This window comes from Aplidium turbinatum, chromosome 6, assembly GCF_918807975.1.
Source record: "Aplidium turbinatum chromosome 6, kaAplTurb1.1, whole genome shotgun sequence".
NCBI classification, from domain to species: Eukaryota; Metazoa; Chordata; class Ascidiacea; order Aplousobranchia; family Polyclinidae; genus Aplidium; species Aplidium turbinatum.
In genome coordinates, this window is record NC_137477.1 from 22,063,791 (window position 1) to 22,079,246 (window position 15,456).

Sequence of the window (15,456 nt, forward strand, 5' to 3'; positions counted from 1 at the left end):
ATTACTGATTGAGCTGATCAGCTCTGCAGAATGTTATTGTTTATTTTTGATCGAATTTAGTGTACAAACGGGAAATATTTTTGGGTATTAATTTCATTTCAGGTGTTGGCCTCATAAACAAAAAAGCATTCCCAAACGCAACCTTGTAGTTGACACGCAGCAACATTGGAGCAAAACTTTATGTAGAAAGAAGCGGTTTTTTTGGCAGTCAGCACAAGGCTGAGTATTTACTACAGTAGAAGAGCGAGCAATGACTATCTACTAATGCGTAGCCTGTAGCCTTTACGCTAGCTATCAGTGGTGCGATTCTGATGAGTCCAGCCTCATGGGCGAAACACGTGTTTATCGCTGTCAATGGGGAATGGCCTCTTCCTCCTCCTGTGAATGTGGTGCCGAGGAACAGACCGCAGACCACATCATCAATGACTGCTCCATCTTTAAGCCACCTAACGGAGTGGAAGGTCTGCGTGTCATGGATGATGAAACCAAAGACTGGCTGCTCTCTAGTAGCCTTCCAGTGTAGTCCCGGAACATCGTGAATCTGGGGTGGTAAAAGAATAGACCCTCGGCCCCAGAGGCTCACACGACAACGACGAACTCTTGCTACTGCTACACAATCAGCTGCTGAGAAACATATAGTTGATTGGATAATCTTAATGGCTAACTTGGAGGCTACACCGTTATGGTTAGCTAATCGAAATTGCTCGCTTGTTTTTATTGTAGGCCTACTTGTAAGTATGTATAGCCTACACAGCCTTATGCTGACTGCCAGGAAAAACGCTCTTTTTTACGTAGGCTACAATAGGCTATTCTAGGCGATTGCTGGTTTGGTTATTTTTTTTAAAAACGTTAAGAATACAGTTGGCTGGGAAAGGTGGTGGTCGAGAATCTGTGGCATGAATTAGTGGTGTGATACTGACAAGCCCAGCCCCATGAGCGAAAACGCGTCTATATCTGTGAATTCTTGCTATAGATCGGCTGCCAAGAAACATTGAAGCAAAACTTTTGTATTATATTCGTGTTGGAATAGCATGCATTAATATATGCTGTTGAGAGCGTTCGCGCTCCTCGGTGCCCGAATTTTGTCGATGTTTTTGCTGATCAGGTCATGGATGGATGAGCAAGCGTTTCGGAGTTCGGCGACCATCAGCCGTAAACTAACAAACTGTTTTTCATCTTCTTCTTCAACAAATCGAGCGTAATCCTGTATCCCTGGCCGCTTGCATAGCTGCGAAATGACCTTAGCACGTGATAAGAAATATCCTGCAATCTCCTCCTGGTTGGACGCGAGGTCCTGCTCAACTGTTTTTAATTCCCCCAATGTCTCTTCTTGGACCTTAAAAAATAAAAAGTTTGAAAAGTGATGTTTATTAGGCTACAAAGATACATACATACACGCACAGAAGAGGTGCTAATACAGAATCACCCAAAACCCTTCTACAGTCCCAATGATCATCCCATGAAAAAAGTGATTTTGGCTGTTTACAGAAGTTCCGGAGATAGTGGCTAAAATTACTGTGGAGAAGAACAATCTCACCATAAACTGAATTCATTTAAGTTTATTTTTTTACCATCAAAGCTGAACACGATAGACTACTATATAGCCTATAGCCACACATAACAAGGGTCTATAACTCTACAGTAGATCAAGGTTTAATAGATAAGGAAGGAGATTTTCTATGAACAACAAAAAGGATGTCACTGAAAACCTATGCCGACTTTTGAATCTATTTTTGACCAGCTATTCTTAGCCTATAGGTGTGAGCTGGGATTTTCGGGTCAGAAAAAAATATTTAGGCCGAGAGTTAAAATGCCGTTGGTCACGATGTCGAACCTAAGCCAACCATAGGCATCTGTAGGCCTACCACGAGCGACTAACATTGAAATTATTGGTGTCCAAACTGTTTGGATGTGTAGCCTATTCATTATGCAAAAGTTTGTTTCAGGTCTAAGCGCACATACAGAAACTTTGACCCAAAATATCTTCATTCAACCGATTGTTCAGTCTGACTACTTAAAGTGGAATTAACCTCAAGTGGATTTCGGTTCTGACACACAAGCAAAGATAGCATCCGCAAACCTCAAAAAAAAGTAAAAAAAATATACCGCCTCGTTAGCTCAGTGGTTACGTGCACGACTCAAGAGGAGCTGCTTTGGCTCTCTGGGTGTGCGCTTCAGCAATGCATTTCAGGACTGCTCTCCATTCACGGGCGTCGAGTGGAGGAAATAATTCCTTGACAACAACGCTTCAACACAAGCGCAAACTCTAATCTGTCAATCTCGGTGATCGGGCCTGCGTCAGTGGTTCAAAGCCTTTACAAGTATGCGAAACTGCCAGGATTAATTTTTTCCAGTACGAGAGTAAAGATCAAATTAATCAATCAACATGAGATTAAGTAGGCCTATGAATTTTCCCTTAACAAGATTGCTAAAATACGTCTTCTTCCATAACACTAAATTATAATCTCTTAAAATAATAAATGTAAGGCGACCTACTGCTAGCTGGATTTTTCAACTTGCCTCAACTCCAAAGTTGTTCCCATCTTCTATTTTAGGAATCAATAATATGACCCACATTCTGAGGGTATTCACTGCTTCAAGTGAAGTAATTATTTCCGGCTTTATTCTTTCAATTAATCGAACAACGTATTCGTTTGCGCCAAAAATCCTGCTTTCCTTTACAGCGCGGCTGGTTTCTCCCGATTCTAAAATAGCTGCTTGAACAGCTTGGAGATTTTTTAAGGAGTCCGCCGTCGCCTTGCGTACTTCAGATAAGTTGATTAGGTTAAAATCGTTATTGCGCAGCAATTCATCGAATTCGCTCAATTTTCTAGGAAAAAAGTTTTTTACAAGCTCTTCAGCCTCTTTAAAAATTCGTTCCCTAAATTCCTCTTGAATATCCATTTTATTTGACTTTTTGTTAATTATATTATTATAATTCAGCAGAACGTAAGTTTTGAAATTACCTATTTTAATTACTATAATCAATGTCCTTGTTACAAACAATTTCTTCATAAAAATATTGTGACATCATAGTGCCCAGCAAATGTGCCCAGTAAATGTGCCATATGGGAGGTCATCGTCATTAAGTTTCTTAGTTCCTTTCTCTTTTTGGGGGTTGGACGCAATTAGCGCCAAATTTCTCTATTGTGTAATTTTTATTGCAGTTTTGTAATCAATTTTTGACCACTTTTTCATATCATAAGTCCAAATTCTTAGTGGTCTGCCCCTATTTTCTTTTCCATTCATTAGTTGAGTTCAGTTTGTTTTTATTATCCTTTTGTTCAATCAATGTTTTATTTGTCAGTAACAGGAACATACAGTAGGTACAGTACATGTTTGAAATATGCAAGTAGGCTAATATACACAATGCAAAAGTTACACAAGTTCCCATACCGACAGGGAGACAACGAGACGACCATATGGTCTACTATAGTCAATTGTTTCAATTGTTGCCACCTTTTGCTTTTGTTGGTTTTGTTAGTGCAGGCCTATTTCTTTTTCACAATATCATTTCTTTTTTTGCATTCTGACAAAGAAAAATAAATTGAATTGAATATTTCTGACCATCACAACGAAAAAACAATATATAGCCTATGCCAAACATAGCAGAGGTCTACAAAAAGGTAGAAGCGGCAAAACGCGGACGTTATAACGTGCATGATATCAAAGCAGAACAATCAGTTTAAAATATGGCACATTCGCAACACCTTAATATTCAACACCTAAATATAACACCTTATTTTGGCCTATGCTTCCTTTTAGTAGGCCTAGTTGTCTTTAAATAAAATTATTGCAAATCATATGCCCAAAATATTTCAATCTTCTTGTTTTAATTGCTCGTAGAATTTCTGTGTTGATTTGCATTCTAGCCTACATAGTTTATCTTCGTTTGTGGTTTTATCTTTCCATGAAGTTTTAAGTATAACCTACTTCCATAATTCAAAAAAAATGAAGGGGTGTAGGCTACGGTACCAGCAAACATCAATAGGATTGGCCCATGATACAAGAAAAGGATCCACAGAGGATAGCCTATAGCCTAAACTGATATGAATTGAATAAATCAACAAGTGAAAAAAAAACACTTTGAGACCCATAATAACCCACATGGTAGGCTATGCCCACAAACCCAGGTACCCACTGAATTTTCACTGGGTCCCACTTGGGCTTGTTGACTGAAAAGCCGTCACCGAAAGGTTACATGGTTTGGTTTTGAATCTTTATCCTTGGACTGACAAAGCCTTAATAGGTTATTCCTGGTAGTTTCGCATAGCCTACTTGTAGAGGCTCTTGACGCAGGGCCGGTTACCGAGATTGGCAGAGTAGCAGACTCTCGCGAAATCCTGACTCACACCCCGAGAGTCGTACCAGCGCTGCGTGATCTTGAGCCAGGCGCCCAACCACTGAGCTAACCGGGCTACATAAAATAAAGTTAAGTTAAAAATATAAACAAGAAAATTCGAAATGCCAAAATGGGAACATTTGAGCATTATTGAGTGCAGTGATTGAGAACCGAGATAGGGAACTTTATACCTACTTGAGTAGACTACTTAGGGACAAAGTTAAGAAAACGAGTTATTTAGGGAATTTTGATTTAGTTCACTTGCTGCAGTGATTAATTATAGCCTAGTGTAGGGAAGTTTGTGCTGAATTCTGTTAAAATGCATTTTATTTTGTAACTTTTTATCAACCGATCCATCTACCTCAAATTTTCACACCTCTCAGCTCTCACATCAGTTTTACCCAACAAAAGGGAATGTTATGCAGTGAACTCTGGCCTAGGAACAGTTGAGACCAGAACTGGAGCATTCCTAGTAGTCATTAGCAGTGGCGCCGCCAGACCTTCAACATTGGGGGGGCAAAATATTGACAGTGCAAGACAGTAGCATAGTCCAAAATTTTGAAAGGGGACAGCCGGCGGGCGAAGCCCGATGGCGTGTTCGCCGAAGGCGACACTTAGCGGCGGGGGGTCTGGGGGGCCTCCCCCAGAAAATTTTGAAAAATTACTTTCCGTTTGGTGCATTCTGAGAGCATTTTCAACAAAATTGTGGGTATGAATATTTCTGTAAAATGGTGCTGTCCGGTGGCATAGCAAAAGGATAAGATCATGTTTTCTTCGGCATTTTTTGAAAATAAAGCTAAGTCTCTATGTTTTCTTGTTGCTAATTTCAGACTGAGATATTTGAATGTTTGGTATTGGCAAAACTCGCTCTTTTAATACAGTTTGGTTTAAAATTGGGCAAACTTTGTTTTAGAGACATAGATTGATTGCTTTTTTTTGCGAGATTATTACAGTTTTATTATTTATCAATTTTCTCCTTAGTTGATTCAAAAAACGATCTTATTCCGGTAAGTCACTAACTTTTATGCTCTGAAGTCAACCCAAAGTTGGAAAATGTAACGTCATAGAGATCATACATCTTGATGAGTGTCAAACAAAAAGCTTTGAGACAATGAAGTTACTTTAGGTTATTTCTGATATATTCAAGTTTTGTATAACGAATAGCTGTTTAGATGTTAATCTAGATCGAACAAGCGATCTCAGCAGTTGCAGATGGCTTGCATCCTTGCACAGTTTGACGAGAAATTACATCATAGGCTAAAACTTTTCTTGTAAACAATGTATTAACATCCGTAAATTCAATTTGAAGGGTTGAAACCGCCGAACCCCCCTCCCTTGGCTACGCCACTGGTGCAAGACAGTGGTATATTATTTAATTTCTCTTGTTTTCGACCAGGGCTGGAAAAAATGTTTAGCTTCCCGGGAATCTGTTTTTTAGAGAAAAACCGCGGCTTACAATCACGATAATGAGAACCTTATATTTTACTGATCTACGGAGATGCAGATGACTTGCATCCTTGCACAGTTTGACGAGAAATTACATCATAGGCTAAAACTTTTCTTGTAAACAATGTATTAACATCCGTAAATTCAATTTGAAGGGTTGAAATCCCCGAACCCCCCTCCCTTGGCTACGCCACTGGTGCAAGACAGTGGTATATTATTCAATTTCTCTTGTTTTCGACCATGGCTGGAAAAAATGTTTAGCTTCCCGGGAATCTGTTTTTTAGAGAAAAACCGCGGCTTACAATCACGATAATGAGAACCTTATATTTTACTGATCTACGGAGCTGACGTAAACCTTAAAAGTCATGTCGACATATTCTTGATGCCCCCCTTATCGTTAATTGTTCTTTGTAGTACCGCTTTGAAGGTGAATTACGACTATGAACAAAAGAATAAATTTTAAACTTCATACTGTATTTGTATTGAAAATACATGACGTAATGTCTTCCAACCTTATCACATTTTTTTCATTACGTAATATTTACCACCACCAAACCACTTTTGATGATCGAATTTGTTAATTTATTATTCGGTAAAATGTTTAGATGATGTTACGTCATTACGCCGATTTGAGATGTAATTTCATTCATGATGTCGTATGGATGAAAAACTTTTACAAGTTTTATACTCTGCTGAGATTAAAGAAGAAACATAAATGATAAATATTGGAGAAATTGAGTCTCCTTTACAACTGAAGAATCGAACAACTCAAAACTGCTGAAACAAAACGTTTTGTTTAAGTGAAAGAATCACTGCAAGCAACCAATGCTAAAATGCGCGCGGAAGAAGTCATGGGAGTGGGAGGTATCAAAAATTTAATAGGTTGTTATTTTTCTACATCAATGTGACGTTAGTTAAAACTTTAAAAAGTCTATATCTTTGCTTCTATTTAGTCATCAAGGCTTTCCATACTTTCTTTTAAGAGAGAGCTTTTACCTACCCCCCCCCCCTTGCAACTTGAGTTGACTTACTTGAGGTTGGGATCCAAATATTAAAAAAATAATATTAATATGTATTAATAAAAAAAAAAAAAAGATGATGCCCAAAACATTGGGGGGGCAGCTGCCCCGCCTGCCCCCCCCCTGCCGGCGCCACTGGTCATTAGCAAGTCTTAGGCCATGTCTGATGTGGTTAAATATTTCTCACCATTAAATCAATATTGCTGCAACACAACACCAAGTTCTTTCTTTTGAGATTTAGGGATGTTTGAGGCAATTTAAGGATTTTTCAAGGTAGATTTTAGGAATTTTATGTTTGCATTTGTGAGAACACTTATTGAGTGTCCTTGGAAGACGGTGTCCGACGTTTTCTTCGTAAACAGTTCTTCGTAAAGCAATTCTTTGTAAGCAATTTTTCGTAAAACAATTCTTCGTAAAGTTAATTCTTTGTAAAAAAATTCTTCCCAAAGCATTTATTCGTGCATGCAATGGAGATTTGATGTATACGAAGAAATGCTTTACGAAAAATTCTTTTACGGATTTCATTTCACCAACAACTGTTTACGAACAATTGTTTTACGAAGAATTGCTTACGAAGAATTGCTTTACGAAGAATTGTTTACGAAGAATTCGCCTATAACCTTGGAAGACTATCTATTTTTTTTCTTTCTTGAAAAAAGAGGACATATAGTAGACCAATGGAGCGATATCTAAAGAAGACATCCTTAGATATCCCTGGACTGGACTAATGTTATTTGCCTTTTCAACGCCTAACAGCACAGAAACTCAACAGCCGGCAGCCTCAAGCTAAAACAAAGAGCCATTTTAAAAAACCACTCACTGACTTCAACACCATTCGTCATAGCACATGACTAGGGAACTGTGTTCCGAAAGCTAGTGTAATTTGATATTGCCAAAAAGAACCCGCAGCATCAGGCTATAACAGATCGTTTGAATCTACACTGTGAAGTAAGCAACGATCATGCTGCTAAAAGCGAAACTCGATCATGCAACTACTTTTCAAGAAAATTGACCAATTAAAAGTTAGTTAAACGAAAATATTTTTGACAGCAAAGCCTACGTTACGCGGAACTGAACACTGAAAACTACGCAGCGTGATTAACAACACTACTCGTGATTGAACGTTCTTGAAGTGGCATGGAAAATATAGACATCTCCAATGTTGTGTGAATAAAATGAATTCTACCTATAGAAATGCGTCGAATAAGCAAAACTTTCAAAAAGCGACTTATGTGCTGCTGCAGTCTGTGACACTGTGTAGTATTTTCTGGTGTGATAACATCATCATCAATCATTTTATGTTTCGTCAATAACGCGTCCGGGACGAAAAGGATACTAACTACAAAAATCGATGTAGATCTACCAGCACGTTAATGTACTGGAAAAGGTGGCAAAACCTTAAAAGGTTTAAAACGTGCCTGAATGGAAAATCATGTAGCAGGCTATATGTCAGTAGTTAGCACGGCCACAAAACCCAAAAAACAAATAGCAAAAAATAAAACATAAACAGAGAAAAGCACACATGTAGTAATAAATATCAATCGGCTACTGCAAGGTTGTGAAGCAAAATAAGAACTCCCGGAAATGGTTTGTATAACGTTCCACTTCAGTAACTTTTTCATTTCTTTCAGGAAAACGCCTTTGCATTGACTGCTGAGTTGCCCCAAGGTTTAGACAGATTATAGCCTACCTGTATCATTGAAGTAAACGGACCAAATTAGATCAGTCGTATATTTTTTAGCAGTTGTGAAGATTACATTTTAATGCAGTTTTGGATAGCTATGAACATGGAAAAACAAGATTAATAAACTATTGTGAGAAGAAGATAAGAAATGAAATGACAAGTAATTTTTTTGGAAACTCACCAGGCACAAACTCCATAACACAGTCATTTTGTAATGTTAATAGTTGACCTTACCATTATTGCTTACAATTTAGACCTAAATTTTTGAGAGTTTAGGAAGATATTTAGCATATTAAAAGGCTTATAAGTGCCATTCAATACCGTAGTCTATGTTTAATCATAAAATGAAAAAAAGCCCAAGGACTTTCTGTTCACCTTGTAGGCTTTCCTACAACATTGTGAAGTGGAGAATTACCAGGTCATCCACATATGTGTATTTTGCGGAGACCATGCTTGGCAGGTAGTTCTGGTAAGTGTAGATGTTAAAGATAAGTGGACCCAGGATGGCCCTCTTTCAATGTAGCAAACCTCGCAAACCACAAGGATGCCAGATGGTATTTATTTTAAGGCAGTGGCTATTTGACCGGCTCCGGTCTTTGAATCTGAAACACTATTTGACCGGTCATGACGTCACTACATAAGCACTTTTTTCTTTTTCTCTTTCAAAGCAAAAGACGATAAGCGCCTTAAGTTTTAAATTCAACACGTTTACTTCAACTGAGTCCGTGGCGCATACGTAACGTCTCGGGCTGCCATTCTAGAGGGAATGAGTTCGATACTATTTGGAAGCGTTCTTTTTTTTTTTTTTTTTTAACTAAATTTTGACCCAAAGTGCATTTTTGTGGTCAATTTTTAATTTGAGTAGCCTACAGCCCATTTTTTTAAATCTTTCCAAATGTGAGTAATAAAGTTAAGTTTTTTTAATTTGTGAATAAAAGAATAACAGTTAACCTCTCAAGTACATGTAGCTCCACACAGAGTGAAATTTACATGCCTTTTGACTTCTTTTTATTTCTTTAAAAGTAATATCTAAAAAGACATTATTGACCCAAAAAGAATGTCTAAAAAGACATTATGAAAAGCAACTACGGACAAAGGCCAGTGTTTCGATCTCCCGACCTCTTCAGCGTAGCGTAGTAAAGTGAAAGTGGAAAGTTGTCTTGAAGGGTTGGTTGAGATGATGATTTGAAACTTGACTGATTGTTGTGCGACAATGGGACTGGATTTAATTTTTAACTTCGGACTTCAGCGAAACGTAATCTTATAGCCTATTAGAAGGTGTGATTTTTTCAGAGAATTTGTGCTAAGAAATGAAAGGAATTTGTTAAAAATAAAGACTAGAAAAAACTTTTTTAATTCGTTTTGAAACCTTTTTATTCACTTGTTGATTTATTCATATCAGTTTGTATCCTTTTGTAGTTAAAAAAAAAAAAAAAAAAAAAACGCTTCCGCATAGTATCGAACTCATTTCCTCTAGAATGGCAGCCCGAGACGTTACGTATGCGCCACGGACTCAGTTGAAGTAAACGTGTTGAATTTAAAACTTAAGGCGCTTATCGTCTTTTGCTTTGAAAGAGAAAAAGAAAAAAGTGCTTATGTAGTGACGTCATGACCGGTCAAATAGTGTTTCAGATTCAAAGACCGGAGCCGGTCAAATAGCCACTGCCTTATTTTAATTACTGTTGTTTTTTTTCCATTTTTTTTATCGGATGCCTGTTTTTAAAACCCTTTTGAATACCGGTACCGTATGTCATTTGTTTAGTATTGATGTTCTATTTTTATCTATAAAAAGCTATCAAAATCTCTGCTTCATTGGTTGGCGTGGTTAGTTTTGATATAAATGCGTTTAAAGCAATGCCTTTGCGATCAACATTTGTGAGATATTGAAAGTTAATATTAACACAATATTTGATAGTCAGACATTCGGGAATGGGTCCCACGAATTACCCATAAGCCCCATAAGTACCCATAAGCACCATAAGTCGCGTCGAATTACCCATAAGTCGCGTCGAATTACCCATAAGCCCCATAAGTAGCGTCGAATTACCCATAAGCCCCATAAGTCGCGTCGAATTACCCATAAGCCCCGTAAGTCGCGTCGAATTACCCATAAGCCCCATAAGTCGCGTCGAATTACCCATAGGCACCATAAGTAGCATTGAATTACCTAGAAGTAACGTCGAATTACCCATAAGCAGCCTGTATAGTGTAGAGTGTAGTCTATAGCCGTCTAGAAGCCTAGTAGTCGGCTGCATAGCCGAGTGGTGAGGAGCACGGGCTGGGCGTTCCAAAATATAGTTCGACACCGCTCAAGAGCAGGACACTTGAAGGCATGCCTGAAGGTGGACACGAAGATTGGCTTCGTTGCCTTCCCGTCCGCTTATGTGTAATCTGCAGTTTGCTGCAGCAGATGGAGTGTTTTGTCCGATAAAACACCTTAACATTGGACAATTGTCCCTATGAACCAGGTGACTGCAGCATAGCAATCGTTCTCGCACTCAGCTAGAGACTTAATTCTTGCTTTGAACTTGATAATTAAAGAAAAAAAGAATAATGGCAAGGGTGGGAATCAAACCCGTGTCACCAAATTCAATAGCCTTTGCCTTAACCACTCAGCCACGCAAGCGCTCGTGAAATCTTCGCTTAATTTGGTTTATATGGGTAATGTTTCGAGAACGTTCACAATATTATCAGTTTAGTTTGTTTTTATTTCTGACCATCACAACGAAAAAACAATATACGACACACTTAGCAGAGGTCTATAAAAGGTAGAAGCGACAAAACGCGGACGTTATAACGTGCATGATACCAAAGCAGGACAATCAGTTTAAGTGACACGATCGCAAGTCGCAACAGCGACTTGCAGATTACATATACGCTGACATGAAGGCGTAAGTAATTCCACGTTGCTTATGGGTAATTCGACGCGAGTCGAATTACCCATAAGCCCCATAAGTCGCGTCGAATTACCCATAAGCTAAATAAGTCGCGTCGAATTACCCAAATGCCCCATAAGTCGCGTCGAATTACCCATAAGCAACGTGGAATTACTTATGCCTCATGTCAGCGTATATGTAATCTGCAGGCTTTGGTATCGTGCACGTTATAACGTCCGCGTTTTGTCGCTTCTACCTTTTATAGATCTGTGCTAAGTTTGTCGTGTAGGCTATTGTTTTTTCGTTGTGATGGTCAGAAATAAAAACAAACTAAACTGATAATATTGTGAGCGTTCTCGAAACATTACCCATATAAACAAATTAAGCGAAGATTTCACGAGCGCTTGCGTGGCTGAGTGGTTAAGGCAAAGGCTATTGAATTTGGTGACACGGGTTTGATTCCCACCCTTGCCATTATTCTTTTTTTTCTTTAATTATCAAGTTTAAAGCAAGAATTAAGTCTCTAGCTGAGTGCGAGAACGATTGCTATGCTGCAGTCACCTGGTTCATAGGGAAAATTGTCCAATGTTAAGGTGTTTTATCGGACAAAACACTCCATCTGCTGCAGCAAACTGCAGGCGGGAAGGCAACGAAGCCAATCTTCGTGTCCACCTTTAGGCATGCCTTCAAGTGTCCTGCTCTTGAGCGGTGTCGAACTATATTTTGGAACGCCCAGCCCGTGCTCCTCACCACTCGGCTATGCAGCCGACTACTAGGCTTCTAGACGGCTATAGACTACACTATACAGGCTTATGGGTAATTCGACGTTACTTCTAGGTAATTCAATGCTACTTATGGTGCCTATGGGTAATTCGACGCGACTTATGGGGCTTATGGGTAATTCGACGCGACTTACGGGGCTTATGGGTAATTCGACGCGACTTATGGGGCTTATGGGTAATTCGACGCGACTTATGGGGCTTATGGGTAATTCGACGCGACTTATGGGGCTTATGGGTAATTCGACGCGACTTATGGGGCTTATGGGTACTTATGGTGCTTATGGGTAATTCGTGGGACCGTCGGGAATCAGCACTCAATCCCTTAGAGTCTTAGACCATGGTTGAGTGAGTTCGGATGCAACCTAGTTCGTACCCTGAACAGTTTGGACCGTCAGTTCGTACCTTAAAAAGATCGAGAAAAAAAATAAAAAAGCCAAAGTCGCTGATGGCAGTTTCCGCCATCATTTTAAAATTTTCCCCCTGAAAAGATCGAGAGAAAAAATAGCTCAAAACCGAAGTCCGCTGATGGCAGTTTCCGCAAACATTTTTCCGCAGTTTCCGCTAACTCTAACCATTGAGTAATCTATGCTCTAACCCTAACCCTCGCTGATCGCAGTTTCCGCAAAATTTTTTTTTGCAGTTTCCGTTAACCCTTACCCTAATTCTAACCATAGAGTAATCTATGCTCTAACCCTTACCCTCGCTGATCGCACTTTCCGCAAACATTTTTCTGCAGTTTCCACAAACATTTTTTCGCAGTTTCCGCTAACCTTTACCCTAACCATAGAGTAATCTATGCTCTAACCCTTGCTAATCGCAGTTTCCGCAAACACTTTTCCGCAGTTTCCGCTTACCCTAACTCTAACCATAGAGTAATCTATGCTCTAACCCTAACCCTTGCTGATCGCAGTTTATGCAAACATTTTTTCGCAGTTTCCGCTAACCGCAGTTTTCCTTCATCATCATTATCAGCCATTGTTGTTCCACTGCAGGATGAAGGCCTTCCCCATATCTTTATAATTTTGTCTGTCTTTGCAAGTTTGTGTCCAGTGTTTGTCGAATTGGTAGAGTTTGTCTCGCCATCTTGTTTTCTGTTTCCCTCTTTTGCGTTTATTGTCAAGCGGTATCCAGTTTTCGCTTACCCTAACTCTAACCATAGAGTAATCTATACTCTAACCATAGGCGCCTAAGCCGTGGGCCCCCACGCATATTTCATGCTGCATTGATACATAAAACATGGATGAACTAGCGATCGGCAGCAGGAAAACATTTTTAAATGCGAACCGCAACAGCTTCGCGATAAATAATCACTAGAACAAGTAGCGATGCTACAATCCCACCCCAGACAAAAAAATCTGTCATTTTTACATTGATTTAACGTCTGCAGACGGAGATGCAGACGTCTGCGTCTTAGGCAGCAATGATTTTGCTGCCTTAGACATAGCAAAAATCTACCATTTTGCGTCGATTCAATGTCATCAGATGTTGAATGCACCCAAAAACAACATAATTTGCTACGTTGACGCAGTGTGCGTTTAGCTTAATGCGCTTGCAAACAGACTCGATGTCGCTTTCGAAAGTCGAAACCTCTGCAGAGAGTTGTCGCGGCAGTGAATCGCTTGCTGTGAAAATAAACTTATCTTTTGTTTCATCTGCAACACGAAAATGGGCGTATTACAGCGAATTGAAACTTGAAAGCAGGTAAGCGATAAGTTCCGATATTGTAGTGAAAAGGGAGCAATGTCAAGTCGAAAACTTAATCAAACGTCTCTCCGTGACTATTTTTCAAGGGCTGTTTACGGATGTCAGCAACTTTTAAATTTATTCAAAGGTGACGTGCTGTCTGGTTTTTTTTTTCGCTCATTTATCGGTCATTGACCGATTTTTTAGCAAAATGTCCGAAAAAAATATAGTCAATTCGGTCAAAATGTCCGAAAAAATTGTACGCGCTCAAATCGATTTCAGTGATTGCAAAGAAGCTTCTTGCGCCACTGTACGATTTTTTGTCAATCGGAAATACAAGACGTAGACTTAGTGAACGTTGATCCAATGTCTTATTATATGTGATAACGCAAATACACAAAAGTCAGTCTTCGAAATTAGCGGGGGCAATCGGCACTTGCCGAGGGGATTGCCAACGCAGATGCGTGAATGGCGCATTAGCGTTGGCAATAAAAATGCTGAGGCCACAGGAGCGCTTGTAAGGACCAAAAGATTAAAAAAAAAAATTTTCTTGGACTACACCAGACTCTTACTATTGCTGGATGTTTTATTTGGGTTACTTCCTACTTCGCCGGCACTTAGACACGTGCCCAGCTAGGAGAATTGAATCTTTTATAAAAATATCACCCTATTTGCATTGATTCAATGATAGTAGACGCCAAATTAGTCTAAGCATCTACTTCTTATCGCGTCTCGCGACTTTGTGTTGCTCGCAGTATCCCGATTATGCCGAAATTATGTTAGTGTAAACGTAAATCAAGGCAATTTTTTCGCGGGGAGCTATTAATTTGTTACCGGTACCTGGTTGAGCAATTAACGTTATTTTATGATAATTCAACGTCACTAGATGTCGAATTAATGTAAAACAAACGTAAATTTCTTATTGGGTAGGCCTACTGTTGTTACGCAATATAACCCGCCGGGAAAATTAAATCGATTTGTGTTGCCTAGAACATTAAATCAACCCAAAATTAACTTACTGTAACAGCGTGCGTATCGCGTTGCTCGCTTTATCGCTAGTTTTGGTATTGTATTACATCACAACAAATCAAACAGTGAGGTCGTGATAGACTACTCTAGTATATTTTTCGCTTCTCGCTTTACATGTTTTGGTACAACTTTTTTATAATAAACGTTCACATGCAATTGCCGAGGCAATTTCAACTTTTACCGTTTGGCCACGACAATGTTTTTGCAAAAGTAAAAATATGCTAATTTCAAAGACTAGAAGTAACGTTTGTCTGTTCTAACTTTTCTCAGATAAAACACGACAAAGTTTCTCAGCGAAACTTAATGTTGTAGCTAGTCAGAAAGTGCAAATTTTGGTTTGTATCAGCTACTTGAAAGGAAATATTTTCATCAGAAAACATGACCGAAATAAATAAAAAATGACCGAATTTTTTCAAGTCATTTCGGACGAATGACCGAAAAGTCTCAACGAAAAAAAAAAACCCAGCGTGCTGTTGAATTGATGTAAACATGAATGATTTTGCTTTCAACAGGTATATTTTCAAGCGTATGATCAAGTTAGTATTTTCATTCCATTTACAGTATACCTTTTAGTAAACCTTTTTGTCTCTTGTTT

At 39.0% G+C, this 15,456-nt stretch overlaps 1 protein-coding gene across 1 annotated transcript; it reads right to left on the reverse strand.

Annotated features, from left to right (window-relative positions):
- Nucleotides 1–987: 987 nt before the first annotated feature.
- LOC145772338 (proteasome activator complex subunit 3-like) lies at nucleotides 988–2,955 on the reverse strand. The gene is made up of 2 exons (XM_082584212.1): nucleotides 2,521–2,955; nucleotides 988–1,336 (listed from the first exon to the last, which is right to left on the reverse strand). The coding sequence occupies exons 1-2, from the start codon at nucleotides 2,902–2,904 to the stop codon at nucleotides 1,037–1,039; spliced, it is 684 nt and encodes a 227-aa protein (XP_082440338.1). The 5' UTR covers nucleotides 2,905–2,955; the 3' UTR covers nucleotides 988–1,036.
- Nucleotides 2,956–15,456: the final 12,501 nt, after the last annotated feature.